This window comes from Psammomys obesus, unplaced genomic scaffold, assembly GCF_907164565.1.
Source record: "Psammomys obesus unplaced genomic scaffold, mPsaObe1.curated_primary_1811, whole genome shotgun sequence".
NCBI lineage: Eukaryota > Metazoa > Chordata > Mammalia > Rodentia > Muridae > Psammomys > Psammomys obesus.
This window is the reverse complement of record NW_026596040.1, coordinates 132,392-152,245: the sequence shown is the minus strand read 5'-3', so window position 1 is coordinate 152,245 and position 19,854 is coordinate 132,392. Positions and strand designations below refer to the sequence as shown.

Genomic DNA, 19,854 nt, shown 5'->3' with positions numbered 1-19,854 from the left:
TGTTGTCCTGAGCATCCAAGGGAGATACATATGTATAAATATATGAATGTGTGTGTGTGTGTGTGTGTGTGTATTCCTGTAACCAACCCCCCCCCCCAAAAAAAAAAAAAAACAAAAAAAACAAAAAACCAATGAAAGGAAGAGTCAGAACTCTCTGCCTTGTTCTCTGAAATGATAGGCATTTGCTGGCACAGCAGCTTGACTCTTATGGCTCAAGAGTCCATGGTTGCTTGGCACCATAACTTGGACAGACCATTATGGAAGTAGGAACATGTAACAGACAAGAGCTGTTCTCGTCATGATTTACTACAAAGTAGAGCGTGAAACAGGCTGTTAAGGACAGAGTACTCCCAAGGACCCTCTCTGCAGTGACCTTCTTCCCTTACCTAGACCTCCCACCTTTAAGGTTCTACAGCCATCCAAAATGCAACTGCCAGCTGGGGCTTAAATGAGAAGCCTGTGTCTGGTGGGGACTTTAATTCCGTCAGTAACAGAGTACAGTGTAGTTATTATAGTTTGCTTCGTTTTGTTTCCCTTTTTTAAGTGAATGAGTGCATGTGTGCGTGTGCACGCAGAGCTCAGAGGCCAACCCTCAGGAGTTGGTTCTTTCTGTGGGCTCTGGGGATTGAACTCAGGTAATAAGGCTTGGTAGCAACCATCTTTTACTTATGAGTCACATCACCAGTCCTGTTTAGTTTTTGAGACAGTCTCTTTTGAAGCCTAGGCTGACTTCAGATTCAATCCTACCTCAGCCTTCTTACCATTGGGATTACAGGCTTGTACCATTATTCCCAATTTGAGCCTTATTTTGGTTAAGGATGTAAGATCTGAGTCTGTATTAATCTTTTAAAAATATAGATGTCTTATAGACTCTAGAATCAATTTGTTTTTAATCACAGAAGAACTTGATTTTGATTAGGGTTTTTAATCTGTAGATCAAATCTGGAGAAACTTGATCCTAACATAATTGAGTCTTCCTGTTCATGAATATGGAACATCCCTTTATTTATCTATTTCTTTTATTTTATGGTTTCAGAGCTTATACATACTTTCTTAGATTTATACCTAGGGATTTTATTTTAGGCGATGCTGGTGGAAATGGTTTTATGTTTGAAATTTCATACTGCATTGGTGCATTGCTGCTCTTTTTAATGTGTAGGTCATTTTGTTTTGTATGTATGTGTATACCTGGGACCTGTGGAGGGCAGAAAAACGCATTGCATCCCTTGGATCTTGTTTCAGTCCTTTAAGATAGCTGGAAAGGACCCTGTGGGTCCTTTGCAGTCCCTTAAGATAGCTGCAAAGTCCCTAGACTGTCTAATGAATTATAATGTTAACTGTAGGATTTTGTGTTGTTTGTTTTTTTGGTAGAAACTCTTATCAAGTTAAAGAAGCTCTGTATTTCTGGACTAGTTGCTAATTTTTTTTTCAGGAGATGTTTAATCTGTATTTATAGAGTCCATAATAAACAAAAAGGTAGATATAGAGCTTCAGGTATTCTAAACAATAGTAAGAGTAAAATGTTTATTTCTGGGTTTAAATTTTGTTAAAATTATATTTTAACAAATTATACTGCACAATTCATTTACAGTAGCAGCCATGTTTGATATTACACACACATAGTGGCTCTGGTGCTAGATCCTAGACTAGGTCAGTAACTTTAGGACTCCTACCTTAAGAGAAGGTTCTACCAGCCTTCTGCCTTACATGAAAGGCAGAGCCCTGCTAGTTTGTTAGGGCTCTGATTTTGAAGGGGAAATATTCTGACCGTTTGCCACAACTGAGCTTCTAATCCAGTGGCCAACTGTTTTACTCTTTCCTGAGAATGAAATTATATATTGCTGGTGGGTAGTTTCCAGTGGAGCATCACACAGGAATGTGAGTGGAGATACCCAGGGGCTTAACTATTTGAATAGCTTTCTCCTACTCTTAGGTTGGAACTTTCCACGTGAGCCATTTCTGTAGGAATTTGCACTGATTTCCTAACCTTTTGAAGGTTTTTCAGTGTAATTTGACCATTTCCTAGTTTTAATTTAGACTGCTTTTTGTGCCTGATAGCACAACTAGTCTTTCTGTGCCCTGTAAGTGAGGGCACAGTAAAGCCACTGAACTAGACCTGTTGCATCGGTAGAAAGAAAGGTTTATTGGGGGTACAAACTACCACAGCTATCCTGGTGTGTGGGCAGAGGGCAGAGCAAAATAGAGGAAAAGCAAGCAGATTTTGTATGACAGTCAACAGGGTGTTTGTGTGTTACAGGAACTAGATGCCCTTGCCCAAAGTAGTTGACCTTTGGGTCAAGATTAATGGTGGTTCCTAGTAAACTGAAACCGACCTTAAGAGATCTCCTTTTCTGGTAAACAGAACCACCACCCCACCCTACCCCATCCCTGACTTTTAGACTTATTTATCCAATAACATTCTTCTATTACTTAGCCTGAGTTCTGTTTAGGACAGTGTCATCAGCATTGCCATTTTGGGGTGCCACTTTGGATCTAACATGCCCCACCTGAGGTGTTTTTTTGTTGTGTTTTGTTTTTCTTGTTCTCTAGGATCTTGTAGGCACTTTCCATTATTTCCTTCTTTCTGAAAGCTAACTTTTGTGTAGGTTAAGAGGCCTTTGAGAAAGAGAAATTGTACATTTTGGCTCTGTTATTTCTCCCCTTTTTTTTTTTTTTTTGAGACAGTTTTTGTCTTTGTAGCCCTAACTGTCCTGAAACTCACTCTATAGACCAGGTTGGCCTAGAATTCAGAGATCCACATGCTTCTGCTTCCTGAGCACTGGGAGAGACAGAAAGAATGATGTAGCATCCAGGCAGGGAACAGTAAGGGTTTGCAGAAGACAGGAAAAACTGTGAGTAGAAGCAAGTGCTTAGAGCTGTGTAGATTAGAGATTCTTAAAACATGGGAGGGACATCAAGGAACTAGGCACAAGTACAGTTTCAGTAGCCTTTCTTTCTTTCTTTCTTTCTTTCTTTCTTTCTTTCTTTCTTTCTTTCTTTCTCTCACTTTCTCTCCTTCCTTCCTTTTTCTTTTTTCTTTCTCTCTCTCTCTTCCCTCCCTTCCTCCCTCCCTCCCTCCCTCCCTCCCTCCCTTCCTTCCTTCCTTCCTTCCTTCCTTCCTTCCTTCCTTCCTTCCTTCCTTTCCTTCCTTTTTTGCGTTGTTTAAATTCTTTCACTTCTCATGATCTAGGAATGTTTTCATCTACATCACAGACTCCATAAAAAAATTAAGGATTTGGGTGGGGAATAGAGAGTTTGCTCAGTGGTTAAACACGCTTGGAGGAGGCCTGGGTTCAGTTCCCAGGACCCACATGGATCTGATGCCTCTTCTGTCCTCCTCAGTCACCAGGCACACATGTAGTGCACATGCATTCTTGCAGGCATTCACATAAACACATATATAAATTTTAAACTAATTTAAAAAACATTGAACAAAGCCATTTTAAACACTAATTAGAATCCGTAAGAGAAAACATGCAGCATTGAGTGAGTAAGCCGTGTTCTTGGGATCCTGTAGTAACAGGTTTCCATTTCAATAGCTGAGCTTGCTATTTGTTTGGGTATTTTATTAGGTTCAGAAATAGAGTTTGGTCTGTGCTGTTATTTAGTCTGCAGGGTGTTGCTGCCCTCTTTTGGACTTGCTTGGGAACTGCAGCTTTTCTGCATGAATCCCTTCTGTGGTTACTCCAAGTTGAACACTAAAACACAGATTATTTTATTTTCTTTATTTGTTTTAGTATAGATTTCTTGAAGCAAGATCTCAATATATGCCAGGCTAGCCTCCACCTCACTATGTAGCCGAGGGTGATGTTGAACTTTGGATTCTCATCTCATGCTTTCATCTCTTATAGATGTGCGTCACCATGTAAAATTTAACATGGTGTTGAGATCAAACTCAGGCTCCTCCTGATGCTTGGCAAGCACTCCACCAAATGAGCACATTCCAGGCCCCCAATAACTGCTTTTAAGGATCTGAAATGTTTCTAATGATGTTGCAGGAAAGCAAGGGAATGGGAATTTTCTTTGGAATGTTTGTGGTGTTTCCTAACTGGAAGAATTACTGCTGATGAGGTAGAAGCAAGGCAGAAGAACTTGGGGGAGCACAGAGTTTAGGGCCTTGGGATCTGAAGACTTGAGTTCTAATCGTGTGACTGATGATTGACTGCACCTGTCTGGGTGTTGGTTTCCTTTCCGAGAGAATGAAGGGGTAGACTAGATGTGGGGTTGTTGGGTTTTTAGGTCCCTAAAAGCTCCTTTTAGGTCAAGGAGCTTTTTAGTCTGGAATCAAGTAGAGCCAAGAGAACACTGCAGCCTACTGTCAGTGCTATGAGTTAGACAGGTAGCTGGCATTCTGGAAACACCGGGAAAGGCACCTCTCCAAGGGCGCAAGCACCCTGCCAGCCTGCTAGAGTTCTCTTTACAAGTACATTGTAGGCTAAGGGAGGCAGCAGCCTAGGCAAAGTCCGGGGTGGTGAGGCAGTGTGATCTGTTTTGGCCTGCAGCTAAGTCTGTGTAGCCAAAAACTAAGTGTTTGAGGGTAGAAGGTGTGTTCATTGGCAAGCCTTGAGGGGAATGGACAGCAGAGCCATATACCATGGTACGGAGTTTGGATTTTAAGTTTAAGACAATGAATTTATTTGTTTTGGAGACTGGCTAGACTTACTGTGTAACTGAGGATAACGTTGAATTCCTTATCTTTTCATCTGTCAAGTGCTGGGACTACAGTTGTGCTCTACTGTGCCCAGCTTTAGAATGAGTATAATTTGGAGGATGGATATGGTATAGAGCAAACAGAACTGAAGGTACCTGATAGATAGTTTAAGAGGCCATTGCAGTATAGTAAGCCAGGGTAGTGGAATGGGTGGAAGAGAGATGAACCCATAGTCTATAAACAAAAGAACAAGTGCTAGTTTCTCTTCCTTTAACCTAACCCACTACTGTGGACAGGTTAGCCACCGCCGACGGTCGAGATCCACGTTCTGTATCTATGGCACATCCATCCCAGAGTTCTTTGGTTGTTTCTTGTTTTTTTAAGAGAACATTTGAATTTGGGGCCAATGTTGAGATAAGATGAACCTTAGCTAAGGCCACTTAGGCAGCAGGGAAGTGGCTTTGTGGCTTGTTTCTAGATGCCACTTACATCACTTAAGCCCACAACTTATGCATAGTTGCTGTTACTTTCAGTGTGTTGACCTGATGAAGCTGCAGCTTACTGCTGCTGCCCACCCCATCAGAGAGGGACCCTTTTCCACATTCGTGTTGAAACTGATGTATAGTCCGGGCTGCTTGAACTTGCAGTTCTGCCTTAGCTTCTGGAATGCTGGGATTACACGTGTGCATACCCACCTGTATGCAGATGACCTAGGGATACGAAATAAGGAAGTGTCTTATGTTTTGCAGTCTTCTTGGGTAGTGTTTTATCATCCTGCTGTCTGTATCCCCAGTAAATGGTGTGCACGAAGTTCCATGGGTGCTGAGCAAAGTTTCCATGTTCTCAGGCAAGTGCTTGGTCAGTGGAAACTTGACCTCCTCTAAGCCAGGGAGGGCAAAGTAAATATTCTTAATTTACATTGGACCTAACTGAATTGTGATAGGAGGACTATGAACATAGTGATGTGGATCTTTCTGTCTTCAGGAGTCTAGATAAATAGCTTTGTGGCAAAGACAGAACTGGTTTTTTCATTAGTTGAGTAAGTTAGTCAAGAGTATTTACCCTTCCTTTCATGGGTAGTAAAAAAAACAAAAAATGGTTGAAATTAGTAAGGTGAAGAAAACTTCCCACCTTCCTAGATTTAAAGCACTCAGACTTTAAAGTACCTCTGTGTGTATTGTTACATGAAGAAGAAAATGGAAAACATTAAGTAATTATAAATTCAAAACCTGTATAGTCACTGTCCATGTTAAGAAATAGAAAACCATAAACACTCCAGAAACCTTTTTGTCTTCTTTCTTGGTCATAACCTATAGTATTCACAGGTAATCACGTTTGGACGTTGGAGATGATCATGCCCTTTAAAATCTTACGCCCCAAGTAATAGGGTTTCATATGTTCTTAACATTAGTGTCAGTGAACTAACAATTCTGTAAACTTGTGAGTAGTTGAAAATTTGTTCACTTTCTTTGAAGAGCCCTTTTTCAATGGACAGATGTGCCCTCGCTCTTTAGATTTTCTCTTTCAGGTGTTAACAATATGTCTGTGCTTGCTTTTGTTACATTTTAGCAGGGCAGATGCTTACAAATTGCTGTGTTGAATTATAATGTGTATACATTTAATTTTCCTAGATGATATCATTTGTTTTCCTAAGTTGTCCCAGTGGTTTGCGTCAACCTCAGCAAAGGCTGAACAAACTGTTGTTCCTCTACAACTAGACAGATACAAAAGCTAGGGATCAGACCCAGATTCTCACACGCATGCTGTGTTTCTGTATGAGCTGATAACCTCATGTGATTTTATCTATTTATTTGTAATGCTCAGAATTAAACCCAGGGTCTTTTTCATACTAGGCAGGGACTCCATCACTGAGCATTTAGCCCTATCCTCATCTTCCTTTTAAAATTATCACTGTTTCTTTTTCTGCCTTGGATTGGGTCACACAGACCTTGGACTCACAATACCTCTGCCTTAGCCTACCAAGTAGCTATGATTACAGGCCAAGCCTCAGTGTGATTTTAGTTTGCATTTCTGTGTTTACTAATGAAGTTGAGCACTTTTCATAAGTTAGTCAGTCTTAGGTTTTAGAGGCTGTTCAGCTCTCCACTCCCTCACCCTATAGTCTCATGTTACTGTTTTTAAAATTTCTCCTGCCTCATACTACAGACTGTACTAAGCCACACCTTGGCAGAAATTTTTTAGTGTGTGGTGCTGTCTTAGGGCCTTTCCATTTATTTTCTCTTCCTTTCTCTCTTCAACTATTCTGGTGTTTGGGGGTTCCCTGGTATTTCACTGATCTCTTTTCTTTTTCCTCTTTCTCCTTTTTTCTCTTTCCTAGACTTTGAAGCGGCTCATGGCAGATGAGGTAAGGAAATATTGTGTGGCATGTGCATGTTCTGGTTCATTTTCTCTACTCTTAACATCCATCAGTTTCTGTAACTTGGACTTGTAATGGGAGCATGGGTTCTAGTGTCAGAATAACCCAAGGTCTTTTCTAACTTTGTTTAACACATTGCATGCTTTCTTTGATGTTTTATTAGTTCCACGGTTGGGCCGTTTTTAACTAGAATTCATCCTCCATTCTAGGTTACATCATTTGAAGCCCCATAGTGCTTTGCTAGTTTCAGTGGGTTGTGCTGATGCAGCTGAAGCTTATTGCTGCCTCCATTCCCACTAGACAAGGTCCCTTAGTATGTAAACCCAGGTTAGCCCTGAACTTGATATGTGGCCCTGGCTGCCTGAACTTTTAGCATTAGCCTCTGGAATGCGAGGATTACAGGTGTATGCCAGCATACCTGACTCAATGGCTTTTTTAAAAGAAGGCAGCACTTTATCACCAGTGCTGCGCTGCTCAGTGACTCTTTTTTATTTTTTTAATGTGAGCACTTATACTTAAGATTTGAGAATGGTCTGTTGGTATTTGTTTAGCAGGGAAAAGCACATGTCCCTCTAAAGTAAAATGCATTCTTTTGAGTATGTTGAGTAGATGTCATGCCAAGAGATTTGAAGATTAATTTTTGAACTTTGGCTATCTTCATATCTCAAGTGTTATGGAACAAAAGGAAGAGAAAGGAATAGATCTTGATTTTAAGACATTTGCTTTTTTTCCCCAGATGGCTATTTACTCTGTAGTTGTAGATACCTCTTGAAGGGAAATACCCTCATGGACCCTGGCCACATTTATTATTGGGTAGCTAGAAGGAAACTCATTTTATTGATAAATTTATACATAAGCTACTTTTAGTTCTATGCGGCTAAGAAGGCTTAGAAATAGGGGAAGTTTACAACAGTTGTCTTTTTAGAGGGGTTTTAAATTTTTGTTTGTATTTTGGTTTTGGAGACAGGATCTCTCTGTGTAGCCCCAGCTGTCCTGGAACTCACTATGTATACCAGGCTGGCCTCGAATTCACAGAGATCCACTTGCCTCTGCCTCCTGAGTGCTGAGATTAAAGGTGCATGCCCCTATACCAGCCTATAGAGGTTTGAAACCTTATTGGGCATTTCTGTCTTTTATACATTGTTATAGATGAGAATAAAGTCAATATGCTGTGTTAGAGCTGATGAAAAATTATTTCTTCTTTTTATGTCATAAAAACCTTTTTTGCATAAACTAAAAATACTAAGCAGGTGCAAGAGAGTAAAGGGTTGGCTATTTGGTGTTTGGCTTATTAAGCTGTGCATTACTGCTAACACTTTTTTCTCTTTCTTAGCTGGAGAGATTTACCAGCATGAGGATTAAGAAGGAGAAGGAAAAGCCCAATTCTGCTCACAGAAACTCCTCTGTGTTGTATGGAGATGACCCTACCATGCAGTCCTTGCAGGACATCTCAGACGAGCAAGTCCTTGTCCTCTTTGAGCAGATGCTGGTAAGCCACCTTCCGAGTGATATTTTCCCAGCATGCATTTATGGGCATTTGTTTGTCTGTGGTGGTTGGTTTTAAACACATGGTCTCCTAAGTAAAGAATTCTAGGCTTAATGTGAAATGTTTTAATGTTGACCCCATGAAGTAATGACTAAATATGCAAATACTAGTCTACAGGATTAGAATCTGTTAAACTTGGGAATATCTGATTATTGACTACTTTGTTAATGAATGTCTGCCTGGCAGTATTCTAACTCCAAAAACGTAGTCTGAGTACCAAGCCCTATGGTAGTGTGGTGACCACTTTGAGGCTAAGTCAGAGAAATGAAGTGGGAAGCATTTACAGTGAGCTCTGTACAAAGAATAAACTGAGGAATACAAAGGCATCATTTGCCTGAGATCTCTGTTTGGTGGAGAATTTGGAAAGAGAATGCTGAAGGCTGCTTACTAATTTGAAGGCATTTGAGGATTTTATCTGAAGGCAGTCTAGTTGTGAGGTAACATGGTTGTGACTGACTTTGCCGTCTCCAGTGAGGACAGGGACACCTGGAGTGCACACCCTGCACTAACCCGGCTAAGTGATTAGGCCTCAGATTTCGGGCAGATTTTGTTGATGGTGATTTTTTTTTTTATGGCAGCAGTTCTTTAGTGCTGGGGAGATGAAGGTATTCCTTCAATGCAGAAAACATGTATGGTTTTCTTTCAGTACAGAAGAAAATGTTCAGCTGTATTAGGGAGGCATCAGAAGTGTGTGTGTTAAGGTATCCAGTGGTCTAGAGGCATAGCTCAGTGGTAGAGTGTGGGTACCCAGCATGCAGGCATCATGCCAACAATGGTAGCTGTGGTGATCTGTACTGAAATTAGTTAAATCTTGTCCCTGAGGAATTTTTATTAGTAGTCATAACTTAAACCTCTAGGAATTAAGAAAACATATTTGTTTACTAATGACTTACTGTGTTCAATTCATTACTAAGTATAATAAATACTATACACTAAAAACTTATACGAGGCAGAGGGATCTCTGTGAGTTCCAGGCAAGCCTGATTTATATAGTGAGTTCCAGGATATCCTGTCTTAAACAAAAACAAAAATACTTACAAGGTAATTTTCTTTTCTTTTTTTTTTTTCTGCCTTTTTGCTCCCTCCCTCTACTAGGTGGATATGAACCTGAATGAGGAGAAACAGCAGCCTTTGAGAGAGAAGGACATTATCATCAAGAGGGAGATGGTGTCCCAGTATTTGCACACTTCCAAGGCTGTAAGCTCTAGGGCAGGTGCTCAGGAGGCTGCATCCTTACCTTGGTCCTACTTGTCTTGCTGATTTTATAGAATGCTCTATGTCTCTGTCAGTTCTGCCTCATACTGTTATAGAAGTGTACTCTTGACTTACTCTTATGAGTTGCCACCTTTCTGTTCTTTTCCCCTGACTTTCACTTAAGTTCTTGAACTGTTTATGAATGTCACATAGTTTGGTGGTTTGTCTAATGGGTGTCTGCCTCGGTATTTTTTAAACTATGTGGATGAATATTAGCCCACAACTTATGAATGGGCCCAGTGTTTACTTACCTCTATATGCCTCTTTCCAGGGCATGAACCAGAAAGAGAGCTCTAGGTCTGCCATGATGTACATTCAGGAGCTGAAGTCAGGCTTGCGGGATATGCACCTGCTTAGCTGCCTTGAGTCCCTTCGAGTCTCTCTCAACAATAACCCTGTCAGGTGAGAATTCTGAGGAAACAGTACCAGAAACCCAATGCTGTAGTTCACTGGTGGTGACAGTCAAAGGAGGTGGGGCAGTATGAGAAGGGTTGGGATTGGAAGTGAGGAATTTCTGTGACAATATTGGCAAATAGCCTTTATTAATTTAAGTTGATAGTATGTTGTCTCTGATCTATTCCTTACAGTTGGGTGCAGACATTTGGTGCTGAGGGCCTAGCCTCCTTATTGGATATCCTCAAACGACTCCATGATGAGAAAGAAGAGACTTCTGGGTAAGGATTTCCGGGTCTTTATATTCTCTAGGTTGAGGGCTAAAAGGGGGTTTGGCTTGGATATTTGCACTAAGGGAAATAACAACAGTTAAATTCATAGTTATGGGCTAGGAAAATGTGCTATTGGATTAAAATGAAGTTTATTATAGAGGAGATTAGAGAATTAGATTATAGAGGGAGGAAGATATATGCCAGGAAAGATTATCTCCAGTCTCCAGTTCTTTTTGTGTCTGGAAAGAGGGTCCAATTTCAACTGTACTGTGATCTGTCCTGGGCCACATCATACTTGGAGGTGTTTCTTGGCCATATCCTTGATTTGTTTAGTTTTAGCTTTACAACAATCTTCAGGATTGGGATAAATTCTGTAAATACCGTAAACCATTTTAGTCTATAGTGCCGTCTAAATTCCCACTACTTCTCAAGTCTTTCCTGAGACAAGGAATACAGGGATTGGGCCTGCATGTATTTTCTCAGATGTGAAGCCTTTCAGGTAGTAGGCAAGGAATAATAGATGGGATAGTATCTTGACAGAATTTAGTACCTAGCTGCCTAGAGGGAGTTAAGGGACAGAGTTTTGTTTGCGCCCCTAACATACTTTTTAATAGTGTGGGGTTCAAGTTTAGGGCCTTGCATTTATTTGATAGTCTAGTATTGTACTATTGAGTCATGCACTAGCCCCGAATTGGCAGGCTTTTAATTTAATACTAAGTTCTCAGGTTGCAAGGTTATTAGCCCGCTGATTATTTTTGTTAGTGTTTCTGAGCCAAGTGCTTTGTACTATAGGGCCGTACAACCTTTTGACATCACAGTTTAGTGTTGTCATTTATGAACATGCTGGGCAGCATTCATAACTGTCTGTTAGATTCTACTTAGCTATTAGTTGAAGGCATTCCTAATGTCCTTCTTTACAAGTTTAACAATCATGGAGAAAGGATTCATTACAAAATAAAGGAACTTCGGCAATCCTCTTTTCTGTGTGCAGAAACTATGACAGCCGGAACCAGCATGAGATTATCCGCTGTTTGAAAGCTTTCATGAACAACAAGGTGAGATTTTCCCCATTTTGACTCCATCCCCCATCTGGATCTTCATTATTTCTCCTTTGTTGGCAATCCCCCAGAAGGAGAAGCTGAGGTTCAAGGCTTTGGCTCTTCTTTTCGTACTTTAATTGTACCTTACTGCCACATATATGAGCGTCTGTGTAATTCTTTCTCCTAGTTCTAACTTCTGTCTCAGAGGGTAGAGGCTAAGAGTTCTTTTACTTTACGTCCTTTTACTAATCTTGTTATTTGACCTGTAGTTATTGTTTGGGGATGTTTACTTTATTTTCCTCCCTATCTTTTACAGTAAATCTGCCCCAATCTATGAAGTCCATGTTTCTCTAAAGCTTGTTTGAACTCTTGTCGCTCCTTCCTCCACCTCCCAAGCGCTGGGATTACAGGTGTGGGCCACTATGTCATAGAACGCAACACGTAGACCAGGCTACCTTCAAACTCACAGAGATCTGTTGCCTCTGCCTCTGCCTCTGGATTACTGGGATTAATGGTGTACATCACCACTCCCAGTTTATGGATTTTTTTCCTAATCTATTTTGCCTTTCCACTGAGGGAGCCTGCAGTTATTGTTTGAGTAGAAATCTTTCTTTTCTGTTTAATTTTGCTATATTTAACCTACTCCTTAGGATGGGGCAACAGTATAAGATTTTTAATCGATGAAGATGTGAAATTCCGTTTTGTATCTTAAAATTTTACTTTGTAATCATCTCTGTTAGCTCTTACTGGGAAAGTATTCTCTACTCCTGTGCTCGCTTAGAGTTCACAAAGTGGGGGTCTTAAACAACAGAAATTTATATCTCAGTTCTGAAGAAAGGAAGTCCAAGATCCCATGTCAGCCAGAGCTGGCTGTTTCTGAGGCTTGATGGGAGAGTGCATCCCGGACTCCTCCTGCTTTCTGGTAGCTCACTGGCTCTGATTTACAGATGCATCATCTCATTTCTGCTTCATGTTCTCGTGATTCTTTTTTTCTATGTGCGTGCCTGGAATGTAGACTTCTCCCTTATATAGGGACCAGGTATACTGGATTAAGAACCTACCTTATCCCAATGTGGCTTCATTGTCACTTAGTTAATCTTATTTACAACCACTTTATCCCAAGAGGCTACATTCTAGGGTTCAAATACCATATATTTGAGGTGATGTTCTACTCATGAAAGTCCTAACCATGTTCTCATTTATATGTGTTACCATTAAGCCTGACTCCTTTGTTCTTGTCCTACTAGTTTGGAATCAAAACCATGTTGGATACAGAAGAGGGAATCCTACTGCTGGTCAGAGCCATGGATCCTGTTGTTCCCAATATGATGATTGATGCAGCTAAGTTGCTCTCTGCTCTTTGTATCCTGCCACAGCCGGAAGACATGTATGTGACTGCAGCTATTTCTGCCCTAGAAGAAAACTGAGTTATTTAGGTGTCCTCTTGGTCTTAGACACTAAGTAGTAAGGCCATATTTCTTCCCAGAAGTGAATTTTAGAATTTTACAGGTAGAATGTCTGAAAATCCAAACAGAATCTTTGATACCATCATGATACTTCAAGTAGACAATTCCATACCATGAAACTTGGTTATGTGCACAGTATTATTAGAAATACTGTATAAAATGACTACCTTCAAGGTATTTAAAACCTATATGAATTTTATGTTTAGGTTTGAATACTATCCTCAAGTTATTAACTCATTTTATATATGCAAATATTCTAAAATCATTTTCTAAAAATATCACCTGTAAAACATTTAAAGCATTTTAAACAAGGATAGTCAACCTGTATTAAGAAAAGATTGTAGCTGCCCAGATGTCTCTGAGTAAAGGCACTTGCCTCAAAGACTTGACTACCTGAGCTCGATCTTTTGGGACCTACATTGTATGAGAGAATGTTCCCCAGTAACTGACTGCCATGAACACACTGTGACACACATCACAGCATACACACACACACACACACACACACACAATCCTGTAATTTAAAAAAGAAAAGGCTAGTGAAATAGCTCAGAGGGTAAAGGCACCTGCTGCTAAGCCTGCTAATCTCAGCTCAATCCCAGGTACCAAAATAGCAAAGGGGAAAACTGATTCCCACAAGTTATCCTTTAATTTATACACATGCGCGCGCGCACACACACCCACACACCCACCCACACACACACACGTGAATGGAAACAATTTTAAGCTTCCTAAATGATGATAACTGATGTGTCCACTGAAGTCTAATTCAAAGGTTAAGAACACTGGTTATTCTTTTAGAGGACCCAGGTTCTATTTCCAGTAGCCACATGTTGGCTCACAATAGTCTATTATGTCAGTCCCAGGGAATCCAGTGTCCTCATATCTGAATACCATCCATGCACATAGTACACAGACAGGCACACAGGCAAAAACTCATACGCATTTAAAATTTTTAAAGTAATAAATTTTAAAATAAAAAGTATATAGGCTTATGTCTTAGATAGAGCTACTACTATTGCTGTGATGAAACATCATGACAAAAAGCAACTTGGGAAGGAAAGGGTTTATTCCACTCACATTTCTATGTGACAGTTCATAATCGAAAGCAGTGAGGGCAGGAACTCATACAGGGCAGGAACCTGGAGGCAGGAGCTGATGCAGAGGTCATGGAGGGATGTTGCTTACTGGCTTGCTTCTCCTGGGCTTGCCCAGCTTGCTTTCTTAAAGAACCCAGCATGCCAGCCCAGGGGTGGCACCACTCACAATGGGCTGGGCTTTACAGGTGAACCACTAATTAATGCCTAACAGCTCATCTTATGGAAGAATTTTCTCAGTTGAGGTTACTCCTTTGAGATGACTCTAGCCTATGTCAAGTTGACATAAAACCAGTACAAGCTTATCTGCTACATCTTCATTAATATTGTTTCACTTGGAACAAAAGTTTCTTTTTTTACTGTCATATGTGTATTTAATTTTAGAAGCAACTCATTTATTTATTTATTTATTTATTTATTTTTGAGGCAGTTTCTCAGTGTAGCCCTGGCTGTTCTGTAACTTGCTCTGTAGACCAGGCTGACCTCAAACTCACAGAGATCCACTTGCCTTTGTCTCCTGAGTGCTAGGATCAAAAGCATGTGCCACCATCATTAAGATAATGAGGCTGGGGGCTAGAGAGATGGTTCAGAGCTTAAGAACTCTGGCTGTTCTTCCAAAGGTCCTGAGTTTGATTCCCAGCAACCATATGGTGGCTCATAACCATCTGTAATGAGATCTGTTGTCCTCTTTGGTGTGCAGGCACATATGCAGGCAGAGTACTGTATTTAAAAAAAAAAAAAAAAGATAATGAGGCTCAGCTGGGCTTGGTGGCTCAAGCCTGTAATCCCAGGACTAGGAGAGGCAGAGGTAGGTGGATATCTGTTTTTAAAATGTCAGAGTAATTTGTATTTCATAGCTCAGAGATTTTAATTTTGAATTCATGAGTAGGAGTCTAGGAATGGGTTTTAGGAAATTATTTTCTCAAGAAATAGTCCATTGCTTTCATCAGATTCTGGTATATTTTGGGGAGAGAATAATTTGAAAAATTTGAGCCGGGTGTGGTGGCACACACCTATAATCCCAGCACTCTGGGAGGCAGAGGCAGGTGGATCTGTGTTTGTTGGAGGTGAGCCTGATCTACAAAGTGAGTCTGGGACAACCAAAGGTACACAGAGAAACCCTGTCTTGAAAACTGAGTAAGAAAGAGAGGTGGGGGAAAGGAGGAAGGGGGGTAGGAAAAGGAGAAGGGAAAGGGAGGGAGGGAGAAATCTGAAGTGTTGATAATATATCTTGTTTCCTAATTGGTATATTCTCTGTCAGATCTATCCATGTCTGTGTCAGTGCACCTGGGCAGTTCTCTCTCTCTTCTTTTTTTTTTCCTCTTGGGCAGGAATATACGAGTTTTGGGGGCAATGACAGAGAGAGCTGAAATGGATGAAGTCGAACGCTTCCAGCCACTGCTGGATGGATTAAAAAGTGGGAACTCCATTGCACTCAAAGTATGTATACACCCTTAAAACTGAGCTCAACAACAGAAGAGAATAGAATTCAAAATGGAAAGAGAGTTCATTTATCTTTTATTTTTCTGTGGTATGGGAAATTGAACCTAGGCTTTGCTTATGCTGGCTAAGTCCCCTGTTAGGAACTGCTGCTGAATAAGGAACTGGAGAGCACTTTTTAGTTTTTTATTTTGAGATAGTTTTATTTTGTTTTGTAATCTGGACTAGCCTCAAACTCATTATATAGTCCAGGCTAGACATGTCTGATCCTCTTGTCCTAGCCTCCCAATTCCTGGAATTACATGAGTGGTAGGCTAGCCTTGGTGATACTTCTATCTCCTGAAGCACACAGGTCTACACCACTAGGTCTAGTGTCATGTGGTCTTTTAATAGACTATGTGGGGGCTGGAGAGTTCACTCATCAGTTAAGAGCATATACTTCTCTTCCAGAAGATCAGGTTCAGTTCCCAGCACCCAAGTCAGGTCACAGCTTCCTGTAACTCCAGCTCCAGGGTTATTTGACACCTCTGGCCTCTTTGAGTATTGACATGCAGTATGCATATACATACATGAACATTAATGCACATAAAACTGAAAATAATACAAATTTTAAAAAACTTTAATAAAATATATACAGTAGTTCTCAGCTGTATCTTTTATATTTTAGTTTTTTTCCCTGAAAGAAAATGATATTTTTCTCTAAAAAAAAAAAAAAAAAAAAAGAAGAACTACTTTTCTCCTTGTGATATGGGGAGCATAAACCAGCTATTTTATTAGGACCTTAGAAAAATTAAGGTTCTATAGTAACATTAGATCCTTGGATTCATTTAAATGCCTAAGTTATTCTGTATCTTTTATGGAACTCCAGAATGTATATAGTGAAATCCTTATCCATACGGCTTACTGCTGACATAACAGAGGAATTTGCTTGTTTCAGGTGGGATGCCTCCAGCTGATCAATGCTCTCATCACTCCAGCTGAGGAACTTGACTTTCGAGTTCACATCCGAAGTGAACTGATGCGTTTGGGACTGCATCAGGTATTGCAGGTAAGATACAACCTTTCCTGAGAAAGGCTGGGCTATTCCTTCCTGTCCTTACGGCCCTGACTTTTTTACTTAACACCAGGTTGTTAACTTCAACACCAGGTTAAAAGGTTTGAATTTCTAGCCACATAGCAAATTTTGGGTTCTCTGACTACTTCTGTCACTGACAGGAGCTTCGAGAGATTGAAAATGAGGATATGAGAGTACAGCTCTCCGTGTTTGATGAACAAGGAGATGAAGATTTCTTTGATCTGAAGGGACGGCTAGAAGACATCCGCATGGAGATGGAATATCCTTTTATGACTGGCTGAGATGGTACATTTATTTACAGATTGACTATATGGAATAGTGTGGAAAGTGATGCCTTAGAATAGGGTGTAAGACTGGATATGGTGGCACATGCCTTGAATTTGTCTTCTAGCACTTGGGAGACAAAGGCAGGAGGATTTCTTGAGTTTGAGGCCAGCCTGGTGTGCATAGTGGGCTCCAGGTCAGCTAAGGCTATATAGTGAAAGCCTGCCACAAAAATACATATATTTATTTTTAATAAATAAAGCTGGTATCTTCATATTGCTGTTGGCTTCATTTACTTCAGCATAGAATAGGAAAGCCAGTAAAGGTGATCTTTTTAACATAAAGGCATCCTGGCAGTCAGTAAAGTGATAAAGTAATAGATATTACTGCCAAATTACCCTCACATCCTAAAGCATCCATCCAAATCTCTGTATTCCTTCTAGGCATGATATACTGAGATATAGGGTAGTGTACCTAGAGCTCTTTGGACTGACAAGCAATACTACTATTATGTATTTGATTACCTGTCACAAGTGACTTGAAGGTGATTCTGTTACTTTCTGTCTTAGATCTTTAAGCTAAGTAATAGGAATCCTGTCTATGGATACTACCATTCTTGGTTAAAGGAACTAATGATGTTTTAGGAACAGCAGTTAGAGCAGAAGTGGCATCTTGCTACTTTCCTTAGCTTCTGTTGGTTGAGCAAGCCACCTGTCAAACAGCTTCTAATTATATGGTTTCCTTAGCCTGTCCTTCTTTCTACTGACTTTGGTGAAGTTTTCCAGATTCTTTTAAACACAGTGAAAGATTCAAAGGCAGAGCCACACTTCCTGTCCATCCTGCAGCATCTCCTTTTGGTCCGAAATGATTATGATGCTAGGTAAGCTAATGTGCCTGTGGGAAATTTTGATTCTAATTGGAAAAGTAGCATCCTTAAATTCAAAGATTGCTCTAGAAAGGTAAAAAGAAATAAAAGACTATGGATTAGGTTCATTAGTCAAAGATCTAAAAGAAGTTATCAACTATTTGATCAATATATCAACTGCTTTAATCCAGTTGAAAGGTATCATTGGAGTGGGTAATTGTGTATAAAGTAAAATGTCCTTACAAGGAAGTGCGTAAATGGGGTGAGGATGGCAGCAAAGAGAGATGATAACTTAAAAGTTCTTTTGGTTGCCTGGAAGTACAGATCAGCAATACAGGACAAGAAGGATCATAAGCCTAGAGTCAAGCCTGGGCATTGGGAAGCAGCTGTTAAAGTATATTGATGGATGGAGGGATGGCTCAGTAGTTAAGCATGCATACTACTCTTGCAGAGGACTCAACAGTTCTTCATAGTAGCCTCACAAACCACCTGTAATTCCATCTGACACTTGTGACTTCCATGGGCATTTTTATGCTTGCACATATACACAGATACACACACACACATACATATTTATGTGCTGGGTATTGAACTCAGCGTTTTTCACGTGCGGAGTACATATTGTACCACTGACGTATATCCCCAACCTGTAAGCGCTTTTGAGTATCTGAAGAAGGAAGAATGAAAGCTCATCTAAAGGAGGAGACTTTGCTAGCACAGCAGTGGTGCTGCTGTTAGCTTCAGCAGAGCTCTTTTTTGAATATTTAACCTTAATTCTTCTTATTGTCAAAGTGATTAACTTTCATTTCAGACTACTTGTGGAAGTGACATTTCTTTTCATGAGTCTGTTTTGTTTCTTTCATAGGCCACAGTACTATAAGTTGATTGAAGAATGTGTTTCTCAGATAGTTCTACACAAGAATGGAACTGATCCTGACTTCAAGTGCAGGCACCTTCAGATTGATATTGAGGGATTGGTTGGTGAGTTTGAGTTTTCCCACCTGGCTCCTCAGAATACTCAGTGCTGCCATCTTCCGTTTTCATCTTTCAGTGAAATTATTCTAGTCCCTCTTTTTGTTCTTTTTCATTATTCCTTCCTTGACAGGATTATGTAGTCTCCTTAATTTATTTCTGCACAAATTGAAAATCTTTCTTATACACTGTTTTTGCAGGGGCCTTAGCTGTTTTCTGACCCTTCTGGTCTCAGAGTCACAAATGTCACACAGAGGTGTCCATGTGATTGCCTAACCTTGCACTTAGAAATCCTAGGTTGCTGGCCAGCAGGACAGGAGTAGGTAGAGGTGCTTGTGTGCAGGCTTGAGGACTGCCACTTGTGCTCCAGATTCCATATGGTGCAAGAAAGAACCACTCTTGATAGTTGTCATCTGACTTCCACACATGCCTGTACTGAACACATACATATACACTACATGCACACAAAACGTGAAATAACCACAGAAGTAAAATTTAGAGGAGAGTGTAAATTGTACTTAAGTGACACTTGCATTTCTTTGCCTAGTGCAGAACATTAAAAAGAGTAATGGCAACAAAAGGACAGGTGACTTCCCTTGAATGCATTAGAGGCTTAGGAGCAGAGGCACTGGTCTCGGGAACTGAGGGTTTATTTACTGTGTTGTTTTCTGATCAGATTGTTTTTTTTTTTTTTTTTTTCCTTTTCAGATCAAATGATTGATAAAACAAAAGTGGAAAAATCTGAGGCCAAAGCTACAGAGCTGGAAAAAAAGGTGTGTATGAGGGGATCGGTGTTAGAGTCCTTGCTTATCGTGCAAAAGCCTGGGTTCACACTCTAGTATTATCCAAAAATATGTACATATGCAAAACATACACACAGAGTAAATTTGGGGTATATCTTTTTTCTGTGAAGATATTTTTTTTTTTTTTTTATATATGTGAGACAGTGTTTTCTATGATAGTTTGAAAGCATTCAGAATGTACAAGTTCCCAGGGAAAAATCTTCTGTTAGTGGAAAAGGATATTGATGTGAAATGAGAAGCTCGAGGCTATCTTGCACACTTCTTGGGCTACAGACAAGGCAGCCAAGATGTAATATACTATGTAAGTGTGCATCTCAAGTCTTCTAGGACAGCAGGAAC

General features: G+C 40.2%; 1 protein-coding gene across 2 annotated transcripts in view; it reads left to right on the top strand.

Moving 5' to 3' along the window:
* The window catches only part of Diaph1 (diaphanous related formin 1), a 94,603-nt gene that overhangs the window by 22,039 nt on the left and 52,710 nt on the right, over positions 1–19,854 (top strand). The window contains exons 2-14 of one of the 2 annotated variants that reach the window (XM_055622538.1): positions 6,990–7,016; positions 8,362–8,517; positions 9,670–9,771; positions 10,100–10,230; positions 10,416–10,502; positions 11,485–11,548; positions 12,781–12,920; positions 15,428–15,536; positions 16,474–16,584; positions 16,752–16,870; positions 17,639–17,755; positions 18,606–18,721; positions 19,421–19,485. In XM_055622538.1, coding sequence (XP_055478513.1) covers positions 6,990–7,016; positions 8,362–8,517; positions 9,670–9,771; positions 10,100–10,230; positions 10,416–10,502; positions 11,485–11,548; positions 12,781–12,920; positions 15,428–15,536; positions 16,474–16,584; positions 16,752–16,870; positions 17,639–17,755; positions 18,606–18,721; positions 19,421–19,485 — 1,344 coding nt within the window. The remainder of the gene's footprint in view (positions 1–6,989; positions 7,017–8,361; positions 8,518–9,669; positions 9,772–10,099; positions 10,231–10,415; positions 10,503–11,484; positions 11,549–12,780; positions 12,921–15,427; positions 15,537–16,473; positions 16,585–16,751; positions 16,871–17,638; positions 17,756–18,605; positions 18,722–19,420; positions 19,486–19,854) is intronic. The other variant, XM_055622539.1, reaches the window with a different exon arrangement.